This window comes from Varanus komodoensis, unplaced genomic scaffold (genome assembly GCF_004798865.1).
Source record: "Varanus komodoensis strain SLA01 unplaced genomic scaffold, ASM479886v1 scaffold8, whole genome shotgun sequence".
Classification (NCBI taxonomy): domain Eukaryota; kingdom Metazoa; phylum Chordata; class Lepidosauria; order Squamata; family Varanidae; genus Varanus; species Varanus komodoensis.
This window is the reverse complement of record NW_025336481.1, coordinates 29,625,729-29,648,267: the sequence shown is the minus strand read 5'-3', so window position 1 is coordinate 29,648,267 and position 22,539 is coordinate 29,625,729. Positions and strand designations below refer to the sequence as shown.

The 22,539-nt window shown below is 38.6% G+C and overlaps 1 protein-coding gene across 2 annotated transcripts in view; it reads left to right on the top strand.

Moving 5' to 3' along the window:
* SYT1 (synaptotagmin 1) overlaps nt 1-22,539 on the top strand; it is a 131,547-nt gene that overhangs the window by 40,001 nt on the left and 69,007 nt on the right. The window contains exons 3-5 of one of the 2 annotated variants that reach the window (XM_044455324.1): nt 3,819-3,932; nt 6,669-6,836; nt 12,690-12,857. In XM_044455324.1, coding sequence (XP_044311259.1) covers nt 3,819-3,932; nt 6,669-6,836; nt 12,690-12,857 — 450 coding nt within the window. Of the gene's footprint in view, nt 1-3,809; nt 3,933-6,668; nt 6,837-12,689; nt 12,858-22,539 lie in introns of both variants that reach the window. The other variant, XM_044455323.1, reaches the window with a different exon arrangement.

The window sequence follows — 22,539 nt, the reverse complement described above, 5'->3', positions numbered from 1 at the left end:
AGGCTGAAATGTTCTCACTTGCTAGATACTTTGATTTTACAGAGAGTACGCCTCTTGATTAGATCAGGACACTGGGACTTGGCACCATTTATGCTTCGAAGATTACAATTCTATACACATTTACATAGGAGCAAGTCTCATTGAACTATTGAGAATTACTTCCAAGTAGATGTGCATAGTATAGTTTCTCACTGAGTCTCTTTCTTGTCCTTTTTCATCTGTTGAGGACAATAATTGCTTACCGCATACCTATTTCCAAGGATGTAGCTCCAAAGCTGAAAGTACTCGATGGTATAAATATTTTTTATTTATTTATTATTTATTTATTTATTAAAACATTTTTAATAAATGTTGCTGATATTAGTATAATAGCAGCACAATGTTGTGTTTCTAACATGGTGCTGCCAAGACAATTGCCCTGTCCTTGGCTTCAGTGCATGAAGTCTTAGAATTAGACTATAAAACTATAGTCAGGGTATGATTTAAGGCATCAGGTAAGGGTCAATTTCATTTCCTCAGACATGGGCCTAAACCCAGCATATTTCTAGTCGAAGATACTGCTGCATCACAGGAGGTCTGCTATCTTTTCCCCTTGCACAAGAGGCTTCACAAGCACTAGTGAACCACTGCACAAACCTATGTCTTACAAATGATTATTCAAGCAGTTGCACAACTGGAACTTTACTTGGATTCTCTTGTAGCACCTAGCTCAAAACTTAGACTGCAAACACAGCACAATCTGATCAACAGAATGATTCAGTTGAATATGATCCATGGTTCATTCAGTGCATTGACTTCTCACCACCATTCACTGATTTTTTTAGAGCCTCAATAGAAGAGAGGTCATTTTCTCAGGATGCAACCCAACAGGACTTGCTCCTTCTGGCTTAATTAATTATTGATTGGATGGGCACCTTTGGCTGGAGATGCAGTAGTTGCTTTCATGGTGGGAACTGTTGGGTTTAAATTTAAGGCTGTATTGGGTTATGGATGATCATTCCATTTCTTAAGATGCTCTTTTGAAAGGGCTATGTTGTGGAAAAGAAAAACAAAATTCTCAAAAGTTTATTTGAAGGTAAGAATTTACAAGAACTATGTAGCAGTTTAAAAAGATGGCACTGCTTTTTCTTAAACAAACACTAGTGAAAGAATGTATGAAAGACAAAATGATAAATCCAGGATGGTGACAGTGGAGTGAAACCACTTTTATTCTTAGTCACAACACTGTGACTTATTTATTGTGAACATTTGGGGGTGAAAAGGAAAGGAACAATCCAAATGCACAGAAGTGTCACAAGAAGAGTCCTGCTGGAATGAGATCAAAGGTCTGCTTAGTTCAGAATCCTGTCTCTCACCAGTGCGATGCCCCTGGGAATTACACAAACAGTACATGAATGCAGAAGCTCTCTAGCACTATTGGCTACCTCTCAGTAGCTGGTAATTCAGAGCCATATTGCTTCTGAACATAAAATCACTAGGTACTTTCAGACTGGTTTTTTGTTTCCTTTTGTTGTGCTATTTCCATGCCTCATTCATGGAATATCATGGGGTGTCATCTTCCATGTTTCAGCACTGTTTTTCCATCTTTTTTCATAAAAGAGATTTCCTTAAGATGAAAAATGAGCACCTGCATAAAACTTTTTGAGATATCATCTGTCCAGAAATACCTATTAAAAGCAGACTTGAAATTAGTGTTATTTGTTTAATTTTGAGTCAGTGGCCAGTATCTAATGCTAATTCATGCATCAAAGGAACCCACCACTATTGCAATGGGAACTTAGCACTTCCTAAAGCATCTGAAAATAAGCTGAAGCACCTTTTCCCAGAAGTGAACATTCATATGTGTCCCATATCAGAAAGAAGTGATTTTGCTCATTTCAAGGACTGCTCTAGGAAGGTGTGCAACTTCATTTTGCAACTGTTGTGGACTCCATGGGCACAACATCAGCAGAGTTTCCTGGACAATGTTGGATACTGTCTTATGTGTTTAGGGTTTGGTCATTAATATGGAAAAAGCAGATGTTTCTGTTTGGGAAAAACAGATTTGATGGAAAAGATTCATGGATAATTTATATTCCCATTGATCAAATGGCGATCAGTGCCAGTTGGTGTGCATGTACATACACACACACCTCTAAATATGCAAGTCTGGACTTCATCTTCTAAAGGGAAAAATATAGGTGTAAATCTGTATAAAGGGATCCAATTTTCAAACTGAAGTGCACTTAAATAGCTAGTGGTCATTCTTTTTGCCTGTGCTCTGAAAGTTATTTTCACACTGACAAAGGAAGCACATCCGTTTACTTAATATAATCAAGCAGTCCCTCACTCCCAAACCCCACCACCATTAAATGTGCAAAATCATGACTAAATGTATTGGCCTTTAAGGTGGTGCAGGACTCTTTCTTTCCTGCTAAAGGCAGCTATCATTGGAAACAAAAAATGGCGTGTTTCCATTTGTTTCATCAAAAGTAGTATTGAATAGGGTAAAGAGAGCCATTCTAGATCAGACCGAGCCAACTCTGCCAAGCATTCTGTTTATGCATTGACCAACCAGCTGCCCTTGGAAACCAGCACATTTCTGTATGACTCGATATGGACCCTATGGAATGCGCTCCCCAGAGAGGTCCGCCTGGCGCCGTCGTTATTTGTTTTTCGGCACCAGGCGAAGATATTTTTATTCAAACGTTATTTTAATTGTTAATATTATTTATTTATTTTATTCTTTGGCCAGGGTGACTTAATTTATACTGTTAAATTATATTTTTTATATTGTTATTTATTTATGATTGTGAGCCGCCCCGAGGCTTCGGCGAATGGGGGGGGGCATAGAAGTTCCCTAAATAAATAAATAATAAAATATGTAAGTAAGTCCAGCTGAGTCCAATACCCCCCACATTTAGGGTTTAATTCCATTGAGGTCAATGAGTATTCTGAGACACATGCATAGAATTACTCTTATCAGTGCTTAACACTTGAACTTACATATGATACAAACTTGGGCTTTCTAATACTGCAAAAATGTAATAACACAAAATATGTGTTATTTTCAGTTCTGTGTGTCTTCTCAAAATGCATCTAACAGCCTGTATCTAACAGTCAGATTTGCAACCACTATCTGACCATCTAAAACTCAGTGCCTCTTTCAATCAGTTTGGTTCAGCCTGGCTTTAAACGGAGAACTATTGAAAAGAAAAAGGGAATGGAAGGGATCTTCTTTTCTGTGAACTTGCATTTGCTAATGGCATAGTGATACCTTTGCTTCTATGTTCATCACAGAGAAACAAAACATTAAAAATGTTCTGCATCTCATTTTATAAAGAAGTCGCCCATACATAAATGCACATACACACTTAAAATAGTAACCCTGAAGAAACACTTTGCTTTAGTCTAAAAGATTCACAGCATGCACAACTGTTTTAAACTGAATGAGTGTGCAACTTTGCCTATTTAATAGCATGTGTTATCCACCCTTGTCTTTGGACAAGGAAATTTGATTCAATCCAATTGTTAAATATCACATTGACATTCTCTCTGTGTTTCAGGCTTTGAAACAATTGTTGCTTGCAATATCCCTGAGAGGTGCTTTTTCCTTCTTTCATTGCTTCCTTGCTGCTTGCTGATTATGATATTTCTCTTGTGCAACCAGGGTACTCTAAATATATATGTCAACAACATATATGATTTGTGCCTTCATGCTTGCTTTTGATAGCTTCACTATATAGGTTGAGCACGTGTGCCTGTCTTTCCAGGCCTTGCCTGAAGAAAGTCATATTCATTTCAATTGTTTTTGCCCCTGTTCTCCGCAGGCACTTAAGGATGATGATGCTGAAACCGGGTTGACTGATGGAGAAGATAAAGAAGAAGCCAAAGAAGAGGAAAAATTAGGGAAAATCCAGTATTCTTTGGATTATGACTTTCAGAATAATCAGGTTTGAAAAAAAATGCGATCAAACAATGTTGCATGAGTGAAAACAGAGACACAGACATATGCTGCATACTCTTCTGAAAACACCAAAAAATGTTACTAGGGCTATAAATATGTAGTTTCCCCATTATTTCAGCTTGTAATAGAGGAATCCTATGGTCCCTGGGTAGGTGTTCGACAGACCATAAGATGTAGATCTTCTTCCCCCACCATTAGCTCAAGACCATAGACAGAGTTACAATTTTGAGGAGAAATCTACTCTTTCAAGGTCAGTGTTGCAACCTCGGAAGGCAATGGAGAGGGAAGAAATGGGGAATGCCCATGGGTGAGACTGGACATGAAGGAGACACTGTAGACCCACCCTATCCACAGATCTCTCTGATTCCCATTTCTATTCCTAGTGGCACGATGAAGCTAGATGGTCTCAGAGGCCTGCCTAGAATGAAACACTGATAAGGTGGATGGAAAGGCATTTCTCTTTTCCTCCTGCCCTTCTGGCAATACCCTGGCAAGGCAATGGAGATTCGGATGCCTCCAGTCCCAGAAGACTACACAATAAATGATATAATGGAAATATTGCAGAAATTTCATTTCCATAAGCTTCTTAAATAGTCATATTTGCAATATGAACATTCATTTTAAATGTTCTTAAAGCTTTTTACTTTGAACTTCAGATTCATTAATGTGAAATTAGAAAATGGATCAAAATATAAGATTGAAAGTGGCATTCATAGAAATTGCTTATAGTCACTGAAGGAAAGTAGAATGTTTTTACACTTGTTCATGGCTGCATTACAACGGCTTGCAGCTCACATTGCATATTCTTCCGCAGTGTTGGATAAATATAGCTGTTCACCCAATAGCTTTGCATAAAACCAATAAGCTTTAAACCCACAACACCAGGAGAGGCTACCAATAAGCTCTTGCACTAGCTTAAGCACTCCCTGAGAGGTGCTGCCCACCTATCAATAGGTGTTCTTAATCTTTCTGCCTCAACAGTAGGTTTGTACTCCATATCACAAATCTTTTTTACTTACTCCTACCTTCTATTCTAATTTCGAAGAAGGCATTAAAGAGTCCACAGGTCTAAGGATAAAGCATTTTCCTCCTCCCTCAGTTCCCAGAGCAAGGGTGTATAGGAAAGTCTTTCAGGTTTTTAGTGGTCACTCTGCATCACCAGGATCTTTTGAAATCAGCAGGAAACTTTAAAATCTTAAAAGAACAAAGGATAAACTAAAGGGATGGGGAAAAGAAAAATTATTCTTCTTTTGGGAAATATAACCTTTCACAGAAGATGGACAAAAGAATTATTGAAAGGATTCGCAAACTATTTTAATGTTTCTTTTTGCTAATTCAATCTTGATAATCTTCTGTGCTTAATTAAGGTACTAAGTAGCAATTATTTTCTTGTGCTGCCACGGTTCAGATATCATGGTCAACTTCTCTTTGCCACTTTAAACAGTGGCTAGTTCACACACAACACACAGCTCAGCAAAAGACACACCTCTTGCCTTGCCCAAACCCAGAAATGTTGGAAGAGCTCGGATAACCTAGGAATAGACCCAGATTCCCTACTGAATTTTTCAACCTCCTTAGAAAGGAGTTGTGAAAAACCAGGAAAACCTTTAGTGATCAGAAGGAATCCCAAATGTATCATGAAAATGGAAATCAGAAGAGATGACCAAATAAAATTTCAAAAGCATAGCAATTCCATTCTAGAGATAATGACTTTTATAGGAAATTGAAGTGCATTCCCATCTTCCTAGCTAAAAGTACCAGGTGGACAAACTGATTGGGCCACAACACAAACTGCTTGTATACTGTAGCACATTTTTTTCTACAGCTCTGAAGATAAGTTTGCCTACAATTCTTGAGAAGAGTAGATCGTTCTGAGCAAAATGGACTGAGTGTAAGAAATTCCATAGTAAGTCCATGACCAAAATAGTAATCCAAAGAATGTTATGTGACTTTTCCATTAGACCCTTAAGATCATGAGTGGCAAACTGTGGCCCTCCAGATGTTGTTAAATCCTAACTTAGTTCAGTTCTAGTCAACATAGTCAAAGGATGAAGATGATGAAAGTTATACGCAAGCTGTGTCTGGAAGATCATAGATGTACACAGCTGATTTACATTTATATATAAATGGAAGAAAAAATTGGGAAGGATTTGTCTATGAAAGTCTTACTGTCTCTGTATGTTCATTTACCTATCTGTCTAGTTCAATTTTGTGACATTTATGGGTAACAGTGTAGCTCTAAGATTCATTGTTAATGAATTGCTAAAGAATTTTTTTCTTAAGTGACTGCATACATATGTATTTTACTAATGTATCACTGTAAATTGTAAAACCCTTTAAAAACAATGAAAAAGGAGCTGTTAAGATGCTGTTTTATTATGCTGATGACTTTAAAGAAAATATGAAAGGCATATATAGCTGAAATCAGCAGCACTTTAATTCTTGTCTGCTTAAAAGCAGCTTTTCAAAATCTGCATCTGGAAAATTGGACAGAGCTTTTTTTAGACTCATACATTTTAGTTTTTCAGTCCCTAGGATGTTTCCTCTGTGTGTGTGTGTGTGTGCGCGCGCGCGCGCGCGCGCACATGCATGTAAACATACAGCTATATTTTTGTGTACATATATGTGTTGTCATAAAACCCAGCACATGCAAGATGTCTTTAAATGCCAGTTTAATATTATGCTGTTGATCCTTTCTCTCTATCTCTCCTGCTTCTTTCAGCTTTTGGTAGGGATTATTCAGGCTGCTGAGCTGCCTGCTTTAGATATGGGTGGTACATCTGATCCCTATGTGAAAGTTTTCCTGCTTCCTGATAAGAAGAAGAAATATGAGACAAAAGTTCACAGGAAAACCCTTAACCCTGTCTTCAATGAGCAATTTACATTCAAGGTATTCTTTGAAAATTGTATGTTTTCTTTGTTTGCTATATATGCAAAAGGTTAATCTCATGCTCAGTCACTGAATTGCATATGTCCTAGTTAATTGGTGACCTCCAGCATAATGGATTTCTCATTTGGAGACATTTCAGAGATTGCCCTGTAATGAAAAATGTTGCTAAGGACAAAGGATTATTACCAGTAGAATAATTCAATTGTAGTCACAGAGCTCTGCTATTTTCCATATTTTGTGCATCTGGCCTTGAATTTGGTTGGAATTCTTCTAGGAAATGACACAATACCTTGTCATGCTGTAGCATGGATTATTTGGATTTTGAGTGAAGCTGCCTCTGTCACAGGTTCACCAAGAACTTCTTCCAGTCCGTTTTTAGTGCTATCCTGAACAGGCCTGAGTTCTGTTATGGATTTAAATAGATATAAGTGAAATGAATGTCCACTTGCTAAAAGAGTCAGGAGCTTTTTTCTTATTCATTCCAATGGGAACTCATTCAAAATTTAGCACCCCATTCTTTTTCTTTTCCCTCTTATACAAATTAATGCACAATAAAGGGAAAATGCTGAATTAATGCTTTCATGTATTCAAGCACTTTTCATGTATAAATAGTCAACTTTATAACAACCCTATTGGGTAAGTCTGTATTCTCATCCCCCATCTTGCAGAGCTGAACCTAGGAGAGACTTAAGTTGCCTAAGGTCATCTAGGAAGTTAATGAGATGAAAATTCAAGCTAAGAATTTATCACAAAGACTGCATTCATTTTCACAGAAGTCATCTGTGTCTGCACAGCTTTGAACTGGACATTTACCGTATAAACCTGTAGCTGGGATGTTGATATGAGTGGTGAAAGCATTTGAGGAACAGAAGAAATCTAACAGTGCTTCCATATATAGAGTAGCCAGCTGACCTTCTCCACAGATAATAGTCCTCTATTTGAACGTGTCCTCTGGTTGAAGGATTGTGGATTGTCCAGTCCAAGTCCAGTTGAAAGATAATGAATGTGAGAGTGATCAGGAGTCTTGAAGTTGTCCACCAACAGATAGCACCTAAATAGCAGACTAGGGGAAGCACATAGGTTGTCCTGTCACACTTTCCCACTATACCAAGATGTACTATGTTTCTATTTAAGTTAGAAAAAAAAATCCAGATGTAATCTGTGTGTATAAACTAGCCTACACCCATTTTATCCAAATATGTGTCCTGTTTTTGTCCCTATTTTTGGTGAGGTATGAATGGTTACCCCACTCCTATGTGCATTTCTTCAGAGTACTATGTTTTAGGTTACAGATTTTTGTTTTAAAAAATGGAAAAATCAGAAAGTCAGAAGACGCACATTTGAGAATAATGTAATCTATTTCTTTGCAGTGAAGTGAGGAAGGGAAGAAATGCAGTGTTCCTGTTCTCCAGACCCTTTCACTGATGGCCCTGAAACAACTCTTGGGGATATGGGGAGGTGGGGGATTAAAGCTTGTATTCAAGTGCTCTGCTGTTTCAGAATTTAAGAAATTCAGTTAATGTCTTCCAAACTCAGAGCTCAATTTTCAGCAATAAAACATCAGTACAGCTGAACATACTTTGAAGGGTTTTAGTATGAAATGTTCACTGTGCTTCAATTGCTACAGGCCTTTCCTTCAGTATACTTAGTCTTATAATGACAGCTCTGCTTTGAAAGCAGGGACAATAACAGATTCAGGCTATGTAATCATTCAACAAGAAATATATCCTTAGAGGCCTCTGCCACTACTGCAAACATAAGCTGTTTTCTCGTGAAGATGTTCATAAAATAATCCTTTATTTTTACAGAGGGAGGGAGAGAAGGAACCTTTCTGGACTGAGTTTTCCTTCCATTTATAATGAAGCAAATCAATGTATGTTGGGCATGAAAGAAAAGATGCATGTAGTAACTCCAGTATTTCAGATGGATCGATATGCTGAAAACAAAAACCAAGAGACCCCTTCATTGCTACATAATGAATGACCAGGGTCCATTAGTTAGTTAGTCATATGTGTCTGCATGTGTGCATGTAGATACGGAAACTCCATGAGCAGCAGGGACTCCTTTGATTTTCTTTCAGCCAGAGAATGCACAATACACTTCAACCATGTGGTTCATATTGACAAACCCTGTTGCTTCTTGCATGGCTATAGAGCTTTGGATCATGCCCACATGTCTTTAGCATCCATATTTTATTATCCACCCATTAATATTTGTCACTTAACATGTCATGACAAATGAGTTCAGGGCAAGCACACCATGAAACCTACCCTGCAGTTACATTCTGGCAAATAATTATGAGAGTTTTTACTGTGCTCCTAATGGAGGTGCACGTTCCGTGTCAAACCTCTTTCGTCTTCTGTATTAATTGTGACTGCAGAAATCATGTGGTCTTCTAGGACACATACATTCCTTTTGAGCAGTCCAGCATGAATAAGAATTCATTTTACTTTTGTCTCCTTAAATAATTGCTTTTAAAATCCACGAGCTAACAGCTTTTCAGAAGATTGAATTGGCTTTAATTAGCACATTTCTGATCACACATATTAAAAGGTGAAATAGTAAAAAGGAATTTCACCCTTGGTTTATGTCTTGACTGGAATGCCATAATAATATAGATCTTGTTGAACTAGTAGCGTCTGAAAGTAAAGTTCTATTCAGTATAAAGAGTTCAGCCAGGAGAGAACCTTCAAATTGTTCTGCAATGTCAGAAGGAGACTGAAGGTGTTTAAATCTGTGATTTCTGAGCTGCTGCCATAGGCTTTCAAAGTGAGATCTCAGCCATAAGATGTCTGTGTTGATGCTAATTATATGCTTCACATCAAACTCATATCTGAACTTTATAAACACCCAGATAATGAGAATAGCTGATGATATTACAGCTGAAAACACCCCCACGCGCACGCACACACCTCTTTTGCTTTAATCAAAATTAGGATTTTCTTGGTAGGGCTGTTCTCCATGAGGAATTCATTGTGTACTCATCATTCCCTGCTCACAGGTGAAGATTGGTTCTTTTAAGGACAACATGGTACTCTAGTTTCACTTCTGTGTCTAACCTGCATTTTCGCTGACATGTTTTAGAGCAGGGGAAATACAACATTTTATTTTAGAGCAGGGGAAATACAGCATTTTATTGTTAAAGTAAAAGGATTTGTGATTGCCTCCTGATTATTTGTGTTATTCTACTGTACCACAGTGCCACTTAGAGGTTATACAGCAGAAAAGCAGGAAAGGAAACACCTTAGGTAGTGCTGAGATCTCATTTCTGCCTCAAAAGTGAATATAGCCAAAACCACAGATTAATAGTCTAATGCAGAAATCTCATGATCTCATAGACCCGTTGCATCCTCCCTTAAATATGTTTTAGTTCTGCTATTGTGAGCAAAGGCACTGTGTAGAAACATAGAAACAGAGCGAGTCAGAAGGGGTCTCCTGGGCTATCTAGTCTGACCCCCGGCTCCAGCTAGCAGCAATAAAATAAAGTGAGTTGTGTTACTAGCGCTCCAAAGCTAGCATCATATATCCACTTTATATGGTTCCTTGGCAAGTAAAAGTGAAGTAACAGTTAGTACAAATAACGTCTGCAAAGATATTGTATTATTTTCAGATACTTAAAAAAATCATAATAGTCCAGTGAAGAACAATTTCCACACCTTTACAGCCACAAATATCAGATAGCTGAAAACATTTTATGGTATAATGGAGATCCAATTCAGTGTAGTTAATTAATTTAGAAGTGAGATTTGGGTTGTCTGGCTTTAGTTGTCATGTAGCCATGAAGCTCACTGGGTGACTTTGGGCCAGTCAGCCTGATATCCCTCACATGGTTGCTGTGAGAGAAAACTAGAGAGCAAGAGAAGCATTGTAAGCTGCCTTGGGTTTCTTGAAACAGTAAAAAGAGTTGAAAATGTGATGGTGATGATGATGATGATGATGGCAGCAGCACCAATAATAGTAAATAAGACATCATTCTGCTACTGCAATTCTACAATGTCAATAAATATGCTTCTTAAGGTGCCATCTTTTTCTTAAAGGAAATAAGATCAGGTCTTTTAACCTGAAAATCTTTTCATACATTTTAAATATCAAACTCTATGAGAAGAAAGTCAATGCAATGCACATTCCAGCATTGAATTTGGAACAAAATGAAAGTTAAATGTTTGCAAAGAACCAGAGCGAGGCAGACTGAAAATTTCTGTTGTTTTAATTTTTATTCAGCCCTCTTAAGAAATGGAATAATGTTGAAATAAATTTTACAGAAGCATATGGAACTGTTCATATTTGGGGAGCATAATAGAATTTAATGAAAAAATCATAATAGTCCAGTGAAGAACAATTTCCACACCTTTACAGCCACAAATATCAGATAGCTGAAAACATTTTATGGTATAATGGAGATCCAATTCAGTGTAGTTAATTAATTTGGAAGTGAGATTTGGGTTGTCTGGCTTTAGTTGTCATGTAGCCATGAAGCTCACTGGGTGACTTTGGGCCAGTCAGCCTGATATCCCTCACATGGTTGCTGTGAGAGAAAACTAGAGAGCAAGAGAAGCATTGTAAGCTGCCTTGGGTTTCTTGAAACAGTAAAAAGAGTTGAAAATGTGATGGTGATGATGATGATGATGATGATGATGGCAGCAGCACCAATAATAGTAAATAAGACATCATTCTGCTACTGCAATTCTACAATGTCAATAAATATGCTTCTTAAGGTGCCATCTTTTTCTTAAAGGAAATAAGATCAGGTCTTTTAACCTGAAAATCTTTTCATACATTTTAAATATCAAACTCTATGAGAAGAAAGTCAATGCAATGCACATTCCAGCATTGAATTTGGAACAAAATGAAAGTTAAATGTTTGCAAAGAACCAGAGCGAGGCAGACTGAAAATTTCTGTTGTTTTAATTTTTATTCAGCCCTCTTAAGAAATGGAATAATGTTGAAATAAATTTTACAGAAGCATATGGAACTGTTCATATTTGGGGAGCATAATAGAATTTAATGAAAGTGGTCATGACTCCAAGCCAAATTTAAACAATTTTTTACTTTCTTTTTGGAACCAACTCTATCACTTCCCTTGAATATTAAAAATATGACTAATGACCACCTTCCTAACCTTCCTAACCCAAAGCATCTGTGCTTACCACATCAGAACAGCTGGAAAATTAGCCAGAACCTGGCCTTCTGCTGCCAACATTTATAGCAATATATCGTACTTCAGCATCCATGTAGTGAAAAGTAAAATCCTGAAGCAAATATTATTAGAATAAAGCCACTTTCAGGCTGCAATATTGAGGCTTCCTACCTGGGAGTAAGCTCAACTGAACTGCAGAGGACTTACTTCTGAGTAGAAATGCCAAGTATTGTTCTGAACAAAAGTAGCCTGGTTTTTAATTACTTTATGCCAGACCCAGAAAGCTACTTCTGTGTTTTTCCATCATACTGTAGGCTACCTTATTCTTGGAAAGTGACAGCATGATTTATTGAGAGAATCATACTGCAGTATTGAAGGCTCACGTATCCATGGGGCAAATCATTGGTCTTTAGTTTCACACTAGACTTTAGGAATGCAGGGTTATAGCCAAGAGAGATGAGTGAGCTGCCACATTGTTTTATAGAAGGTTGCATTCTGACCTTACCAAGCAGCACATCAGACAGCTATCCAGGAAAACGTGCTTCATATTTTTGTTGTTCAGTTTTTAGCACAAATGGCAGCTGATAAAACTAGGGACTAGATTAGCATTGCAGTATATCTATATCTATCTATCTATCTATCTATCTATCTATAGAAATGCATAACTTACCTCCCTCCCACCTTCTTTCTCTTTCTCTCTCTCTCTCTCCATCCAGGTGCCGTATTCTGAACTGGGAGGAAAAACCTTGGTGATGGCAGTATATGACTTTGATCGCTTCTCCAAACATGATATAATTGGAGAGTACAAGGTGGCCATGAACACTGTGGATTTTGGTCACGTGACTGAGGAGTGGCGGGATTTGCAAAGTGCTGAAAAAGAAGAGGTAGGAAAAGTGTATCTGGTGGCAGCATTTATTCAGTGTTACAGCAATGCCCTTATGGGTTGAAAAATGTTCCATGTTTCATGATAAGAGCAAAAATAAACTGCTCCATGACATTTTTAAAAATAGTATACTAAAAGAGGGTTTTTTTGTTGTTTGTTTAAGCAGCTGAATGGGTTAAGTGTCCTGGTCTTATTTTTTTCCCCTCAAAATAAATTCTTAGCTCCTTTGTTGCATTAAATTTACACTACAAAATATAAAAAATCTAGCATGCATCTGACAGACTGAATTCTTTTGCAGGGGGTGGGGGAGGCTGCTTTTGTTTTGTTTTGTTTTGTTTTGTTTTGTTTTGGCTGTTTTCTGTTCCCAAGGCCCTCAACAGAAAAACTGAAACAATTTTGTTACATATATACACCACTCTTCCTAGTGGTGAAAAGTTTCAGGTGCTCCAGCCTTTTCCCTGGGTTCAGCTTCTTTTAAAAAAGTTCACTAGAGACTTGTATTTCTGTGATACAAGTTTTATTTCCAGATATATACAAGCTCTGCATAAGAGTCTGAGCGCTAGTACTCCAAACAGGTCTGACCTCCCATGGGATTTCTAAGAGGACGCCTAGTGCCATAGGATTTCCTGTAGAGAGCAAAGGGCTGCCTGCCTGCCTCCTTTTAGTCTCGGCTGCAGCACAGCCTGTCCAAACTACTGACTTGGCATGCTTCTGCTGTTGTCACACACCCACAGATTGACATATTTCTTAAAGAGCGAGGACAGCAAAGCAGCTTCTCCTTCCAGAACTGTCTGCCTTTGGCCAACTCTGAGAACAGCCACAACAGCAGAAGGGAATCTACCCAGCTAAACCTGCCGACTGTTAACCCCATTCGTGTGTCTCCTCTTGCAACTCCACATTCAAAAGCGGGCCCTTGTAGGGACATTTAGACCAGCACCCCCAGCCTATAACAGAATCTCTTTCCCTGTTTCTATTATACCTTTTCCCCAGTTCTTGGTTATGCCCTCTTGTTGCAGCTTGTTCAGATTCTTCAGTGCTCTGAATCATGGTTAAGAGACCAGGCTTACAACTCCCGTAATCCCTGGCCATCAGCTACGCTTCGGAGTACACCAGGTTTCCTCCCCCTGCTTTAGATGATGTATTTGCAATTTTTCTGTATTTGTCACATGAGCAAGGCCGCCTCCTTAGTTTGTAAGAACAGCACGAAGCACAGATGACCAAAGGACTGTGATCATTAACATTGTATCATATGAAGATTAAGAACAGGCCATGTCGTGAAGTAGCCTGCTCCATCAGATGTAATAATACTTACTGTTCATGTGGCATTTCAGAGTGTATTTTACACTGTTCCTTGCAATGCTGTAAAAAGTAGGTCAATATGACTACCCTTGAAGTGTAGGCATAGGAGACTGAAGCTTAGGGGGAGCGCCTAGCCCAGCACCGCAAGAGGCAAGAACTGAACTGAGAACTTCTTGACCCAGCTAAGCCTGTAGCTACTCCAGTACACTCAGAAAGCTAATGTCATAACACATTTGTTAATCGAACGTATTTTAATAAGGAGCCGGACTCTCTGTTGATTTGGGTTGCTCCTAGTTATTTACTGTGGTATATTTGCCTGCCATACCAATGAACACCTGTGCATTAAAATTGAAGTCACAGTCACTTCTGCATCATTCTTTTATTATCTTTCTAGCAATAATAAAAGGGGGAAGGGTTCGCCTACAAATAATAGTAATAATAGTAGTAGTAGTAATAATAATAATAATAATCCTGTCACAGCTTTAGCTCAGTCAGTGTAGAAGTAATGCTTGACTTTCTCTATTATTATTGGAAATGTTTCTTGCTTCAGAAGTGAAGTGTGTTAGTTTATTCTGTTCACACAATGAATGTATAGCTGTAAGGCTTTGAGTTATTTATTTAATTTTCATCTTTCTGGCTAGGTGAAGTGTAGGTAAATGTGGGAGACTGACAGTGATTACATTGCTGAGGTTATTTTTCTTTATTGTTTTCTTTTCATGCAATCTTAGAAAGATTTCACTGTTTTCTTACTTCTTGCTGAATTTTTTAATCTAAAAAATAGCAGCAGCATAGTTTTGGCTTTAGGATTCCTTTGTGAATTTGAAAGTTGTGTATGAGATATTTGATTCAGTGTTGCACTTATCTGACATAAGCTTTGATGATCTTCATGGTTGAGACAAAACTTGTGCAGTCATTATGGTATGTCATTTTCATTCTTCATAGTTCATTTCCCATAATTCAGAGTCAGCTTGTATATTCTCACACACATTATTTGAGGAAACCAAGAGATAATCCCCTGCAGCAAGATAAGCAACTTGGTACTGTAAAATATTGTGGAAGAACCCAAAAATTGATGATGAAAATTCATCAGTAACTAACTTTCTGTTCTTTCCTATGAAACTTAAGCAGAACCACACCAGACTGCTAATTAAGTCATCAATTATGGGCAGATATTTTATTATTCATTCATTAGGCCTATTATTTAAATGTCAGATTTGACTTATGAACTGCCAGTTGGCATTTCCCATGGGTTCCAGCAAACTACATTCTGGAGAAAGGCGTGTCGCTTAGCACACATGGCAAAGTTGGCCATCTCTGACCCAGGCTGTGTGGAGGGAAGAGCTACTGTCTTTCCTGCTGCCTTATATTAATCCTTTCTCTTTCATCCCACCAGCTCCTCTTATCCAAGGAGCTGCACTCCCATTCTGCCATTGTCCCAGTTTAGTGCTTGCCAGGAATCCCATAGGCCTTGGACCTGGAAAGGGTGTGCCATTGAGAAGGAACAGGGTATCCATATATTCACTGTTTGGCTTCTTACACAGGCTGTCTGTTGATCTACTCATCTTCTCCACGTTACACTCCCTGCAGGAGTTTCTATCCTGCCCCATAAGTGGCATTAAAACTCACCTGCCCAGACCCACACCACCTATCTCCAGTTCTGTGTTCCCTTCTCTCCTCACTCAGTGAAAATTCTCCTCACCCTTCCTAGTTACTTATAAACTAAACCCATGACTCAGTTCTAGAGATTTTTTTTGCTTGCCATATCTCCATGATTCAATCATCAGCATCTCCAGTTAAGAGGATTTTGGGTGCTGGACTCAGAGTGCCTCTGCCTGAGACTGAAAAATTCCTGCTAATCATAGCATGCATTACTGAACCAGATGGACCCATAATCTGCTCAGGATACATAAGCTTTGCATACTATGTTCTGAACCAGTAGATACAGACATAGCTCTTGGCCTTAAGCTGGTATTATTTCCTAGCCTAACCTCCATCCCAGAGAAGGCTAAAATTGAGTGTGGAAATTCTCATGTACACTGCACAGAAAAAGAGAGTGGCATTAAAATGTGATGATGATTAGGATATTAAAAATATGTATTCTAGCCCAAAAAAGCTGGTGCTTTAACACACCAGAGTGAAGGAAGAACCCAACTCTGGAAAAAGGATACCCTAGAAAAATGGAAGCCCTTCCATGGAAGAAGAAAAAAAAAACTTACAGGAAATTAAAGGCTGGATTTTGAAGTAGCAGTAACCCTCCCTTGTCCCTGGAGCTAGGCATGGCCCTGATCCTGTCACTCCCTCTACAGATCTTGCAGGTATTATCAGCACCTGAATTAGAAATCACGCTTTTAAAATGTAACATTTGGAAGAACCCAGGAAAGTGCTATCTGCTGAAGAATGGCAACTAGAACTGAACCTAAACCTCAGAATACGTTTTTTTCTTCAGAAAAGTCCTGAAATGTCTTATCACTCACCACTAGAAATACAAGACAACATTCATACAAATTTTATTCACTATTATTTTTTGTGCTGCTATTGAGAGTAGCAGCACAAAAACTATGAAAGAGAAAGATTTAATTTTTGGAGGGGAGGGTGGCCTTTGCCAATAGTGCTCTGCCTGTCAGAATTTTTTTGAGAATACCTTATCTTCTCGGACTATTTCATTGAAATTGTTCCACAATTTTTCTGCTGTAAGATAGGGTGGGGAATTTCAAGATGCCATTTATGTAATGAATATTTCTTGTAAGAGTCCATGGCAGACACCCTGACCAGTAGGCACATTTAGAAATTTGAGAAACTACAGGAGGCACCACCCCAAAATGGTCCCACAAGGAATGTGGCTAGTCACTTAATGCCTGCTGTCAGGGCTTGGCTAGTCAACAGTGAAATGAACAGTCAAGGGGTGTGGGGATAGCGAAACAGAAGCTGAAATAGCAAGGCAAAGCGGGAGAGGAAAAGCAAGGTTAGCAGCCAAGAGGAGGAAGAAAAGTGAGCTGCAGAGCTAGGAGGCTGAAATAACAAGGCTAAAAAGAGAGTGAGTTTTTAATTGTGAAATATATTTTTCAAACAAGACAGGGAATAGGGAGCTCTGTGGATGCCAGTGGGTACCACCTTGGGAATTCTGGACTACAGCTTATGTCATCTCTGTTTGAGATTTAGGAGTTTTATTATCATTTGTGTATTTATTTGTATTTGTATCTCACCTTTGTCCCTTCCAGGGAATTTGAGGTGCTTACATAATTCTCCTCCTCTTCCTCTCAATCTTATCCTCATGACAACCCTGTGAGATAGGTTGGACTGATAGTCTATGACAAATACTGTTGGGAGTCTTACTGGGCCAAAGTCAGCTCCATGAGTGAATGGGGACTAGAACCCAGATCTCCTGAGTCCCAGTCTTGCAGTCCTAACACAACACCACACTGACTTTCAGTAATTCACTTCTGCACTAAACTGTCCTTGGTTCATAGCTTATGCATTTAAACAAGACAGGCATGTTATGTTTATAGACTAAAATGTCACAGAGCTACCAAAAGAAAATGCAAAAAAACCTGAAGCAGCGATTGCTTAGGCCAGATGTGCCTCAATGGGCACATGTTTGTCTTATTAGCACTCATCAGTATGGTACCGCAACCTGGCCCACTAATTAACAGCAAAAGCATAATTAAAATCGACTTAAAACCCTAAGCAACTGGATCCCATCCAAAATTGTACAACAAATGTAATTATGTTCAATTACTGCTAAAACATTTCATAACAGACTTCACTTTTTCTTTTTGAAGTGAAGAATGTAATGTGTGTCACAGAAAGCCAAATATATTCAGATGTTCAGTGATAATATAATGCATATCGTTATGAAGAACTTTTACTTTTTCTCCAGGTTTTAACTCTGCATCAAGGGGAATCATGCTAAGACTAGGAATTAATGATGTGAAAGGAGTCACTGAAAAATTCACTCCTCGTTAATTATTATCTTCCTCCTACATGGGACTTGGGCCACCTCCTTTATAAGACCTTCTCTCAGTTGAATCCAGTTGTTGTAAATACTAACACATCTTTTAATGTGCTGTATAACCTCACTGGAGAAGAAGCATCTGACAAGGTGCTGTCCTCTTCTCCACTAACTAAAATTTAGGCCATGTCACAGCTGTCTTCCAGAAAGGGTCAAGAATAAAATCCAAGGAAGGAATACTTAATGAGACAACAGAGCCTTCCTTCTGTACTGTATAGAAGACCCAAGCAATAAAAAGTAAGAAAGAAAGGAAAAATAGCTTCATGTTTTTCCCATTTCCCTATGAAAAAGATTATTAATAACTGAATCTTAGTAAATCATATTGAAAGTGCTGTGCAAGTATTGGTTATGCTTCATGAGTGTTTTAAGGAATTATTTTAGTCTACAGAATGACTGCTGGATATTGAACAGGTCATACCAAAGGAGCTGCATGTCAGGAATCCATTATCCTTATGCCATGTAGCCTTGCTAATGGTCTATATAATTGCTACTTATGTCCTATGGTTTTGTGGAGAGTGAGGAATTGCTTGATGAAGTGTTGGTGGAAATGGAGCAGGAGAAAAACAAGAGTCGGGTAGTTGGTGGCAGTTTAAACAGCAGGTTGAAAACATGAAGCTATCAGAGAGCTTTCGAGGAGCAAAGGTAAATATTGGATACTATTTTTCCATGAAACTCTACACAGAGAGAAAAAAAAGAGTCCCCATTGATTCCAGGGCAGACTTGATAAAAAAGAATGCCTATCTTTTGTAACAAGCAACTCCTGTTGGGGTGCTCCAAATCTGGGGTGGAAGGTTCAATCCCCCTCCTAGATCACCACAGTCCCAAATCAACACAGGACTGCACACACTTACACCAATGTAAGGAAATCTACAATGAAGATCAAAGGCAGGCCTGCTTACCAGAATATTTAGTGTATCCCTTAGTCACTGGCAATAAGCATGGTAAGCTAAAACATGCTAGAATGTTTGATTTTTTCATCAAACATGAAAACAGCAGCCCTTTTACCTGTGGCCTCCTCCAGCTTTGCCTTTGGAGCTGCACACTTCTGGAATGGTGCTCCTAAGAGCTTCTCCAAAACTGAATTAACTCTCAGCCCTGTACTAAAGACACACTGCTATTTTGTGGAACTTGTGTTTTGGGAGGTTGCACTTCATGCTTTATTTTCTGGTGTAAACCTCCCATCTAAGTCAAAGTCTAAGCCCGCCATCATATATTATTGACTTCATTATTTTCATTGCAAAGGAATATCTCACTCACAGGAGAATATCCTGTTACTTGGAGATGTTCCAGACAAAGCATTCAAAAGGCAGTGTGCATCTATTTTGTTATTTCCTCTTTGATGAATTTCTTGTGATAGGGAAAAGATTGGGAGAAACAATGTGAAAACATGAGAAGACTACAGACTGAAGACAATGCAGTTTGGATAATCTTTAAAATTCTGTGTATGATTCAGTGCAATTGAAGAATAAAACTGTTGTCTTGACACCCTAGGAAAATTGCTCTTCTCATGTGTTCATTGCAATGGCCTGTTGTGTGAGAAATGTGATTTCTGGTTTTGTTTTTTCTAATGGATTGTTTGTTGGTTATCTGAACTGATGTTTTTGCTTATGGTATTACCACTTCATATTGTTCAAAATTGGTTTTGCAAGGTAACTATTATGTTTTCTGTAAAAGTTTTGTTTTGCCTTGGGTAGTTTTTACATACAGAAGTCATCCGACAAATGCAATCCTTAACATGTATTAGAGAGCAAGTGCAATTGAACACAATGGAGCTTACTTCTGAGTAAGGATGTAGCATTACTAAATTAATAGTTATATGTTAGTGCCTACAGCATTGATACGAGGCTCGTAATAACAAGCAAACCATTCTATCTCCAGCAGTTGTGTTTGGTAAACTTTTTAAAAAGATCCATTTCTAGATTTTAAGCTCAATTTTTCATCTCTCTGTGTATTCCTTCTATTTTAAGGCACTACTGGGGTGCTGATCTTTGTTTTAAACAAAGGCTCACAAACAATCTCGTGTTCTCTCTTCCCCTCTTCTCCTCTTGCCCTTCTTTTCTTTAAAACAGAAAAAACCCGCCTTCTATCTGTATGCCATGCTACTGTTTGGGACAGGGACAGGGGACAAAGAATATAATGTTGATCCAGCCCTTTTTATCAGCTGCAATACCTCTGCGGGAAGATTAAAGAGATTCCTGTCCACTTCATGTAGAAATGTTATTGCAGAATAGGTGCCAGATCAGGTACAGTGGTTTGAGATCAGATTCTCTGCTTGGGAACCTCAACTTTTCTTGTTAGAGAACTGCATAATGTTTCTGGTCTGTAGAAGTGCTTTAAAATGAAGCTGGACATGTTGTAGCCAGCCGGAAAGAATAGCCCTTCAGACTTGGTGGAGTCTTGGTACAGAAACTAGCATGCCAGTAGGTACATGGGGAAGTTGCAGCAGAACTGCAGTGTGTAGTGGTCTTGCTCAGGTTGCCAGCCTGGATAGCGGATGGGATTTGATGGTCTCCCAATTTTAACTTAGTGTTCTTCTGCCACAGGCCATGCTCAGTATGTTTGGGATGCTTTGGAATTCTTCTTCTTGGGGTCTTGTATGTATTTCTTTTTTGAGTTTCTGCAAACATTTGCTGCCTCTCTCTTGTATGTGAATGACACCATTATGTCTATCAAAGGGTGAGCTTATGATTCATACGCAGAACTCTTTTCATTAGGAAACTGTAGCAGTAAAAGTATCCCATTACAAATAACTGGCGTGCTTTGCTTTTATTTTTTATTATTATTATTACTGCCATCCCTTTGATTGCTAAGTGCTATACAGAATTTAACGATAACACCGTCTCTGTATCAATTGTGGGCATTTAAGCTGCAAATGGAATGTTCCAGCAAGAAGTTTATTTCACTGGGGTTTGTGCAAAAGAAATTCCTCCTGGTGTATGACAAAAAGCAATAAAAATGTGAATCTCTGAAAAGGTTATTACAAAGAGTTGGGCGGAGCAGTCTGAGAAAGAAAAAGCTTAGTAATTTTCTGCACATTCCTCCTGCCAATTTTTAAATGCCAATTTAGACCATGTCAGAGATTACCATAGTAACCATTTAGCCTCTTTTCAGATCTTGTTGTATTTTCACTTTAGTTTAACTACTTGTGGAACTGACATTTAAAGCACTTTGTACTGTAGCAATGATAGACAGAATGTATTTATTAAAAAGAAATAAATGTCTTGCACAAAGCACAGTAACGAAAAGAGTAGTAATTGGATTCTCATTGTAAATGGCTGTAATTGTCTTAGACAGGCTGTGTGGAATAAGGAAATACTCGGTGCTGAACATTCAGCAGCCGCTTTATTAAAAATGTACATTCCAGAATGAAAGAAAAGTCTTTAGTCATGATTTATCCAGGAAGGTTACTGCAGTAACAAATGAAATCGTGTTTTACCTCCTAAGAATGGCTTTTCCAGATCCAGCCACTGAGTCCAGTATTCTGCTTTTAATGGTGGAGAGCCAGATACTTTTGGAAGCTCATAGCCAGAATAGGAGGGAAATAGACTCCTCTATAGTTCATCCTTTGATGTCATATTCAGTATTTTCTGCTTCTGTCAGCCATCCATTCATCTCTAGTATTGGATGAGTTCAGTCACAGGCAAACTAAAAAGGATGATCAACTATACCAAGATAGTAGAAAGGTAAAGGGGGTTGAGTACTTTTGGGTGTGAAAGTGGCACTACTGTCAGTGATTCTGGTGGTGGTGGTTTTAATTCACTTGGGGGGCATCAAGAGGGGCAGCAAGAAAGTGTAGTCAGCGACAGGAAGCAGAATGTTCCTGGATGGATTTTGGTATCAAAACGTAGAAGATAAATCAGATAGCAATTAAGGGAGCAAGATAGGTCAGCTAAGAAAGGGGGAAATGGTGGTATGTTTGTGAATGCAGCAGAGAAAATGCCAGATGGAAGGTTGATGGCAGAGAGAAGAGACTGTGGCAAGGGGGTGCGGCCACAAGGATGTGGGAGCGTGTAGGGTCAATCAAGGGTGCATATCTGGTGGTTAGGTATAGGTAACAAACTGGTAGCTTAATCAAGTGAGGTAGGAAGAGGAGCAGACAAAGGTTATGGATGGTTTAGGAGGAGAGAGAGCTGTAAAAGAAGGGGGAAAGGTGTGGATAGGAATAAAGAAATTATAGTAAACGGGGGAGAAGTTATATATACTGAAATGTCATTTCAGTGTGTTGCTGATGACAGCCACAATCTAAACATAGACTAAATTCTCAGGAAGAGAATTGCTGTCCATTTGCACAGAAATTAAAAGAAGGAAGCACCCCCACCAGGCAATGCCTATTTTGCACTCTTCTCACTTTTCCAGGTGGTTGGGGTTGCAGACT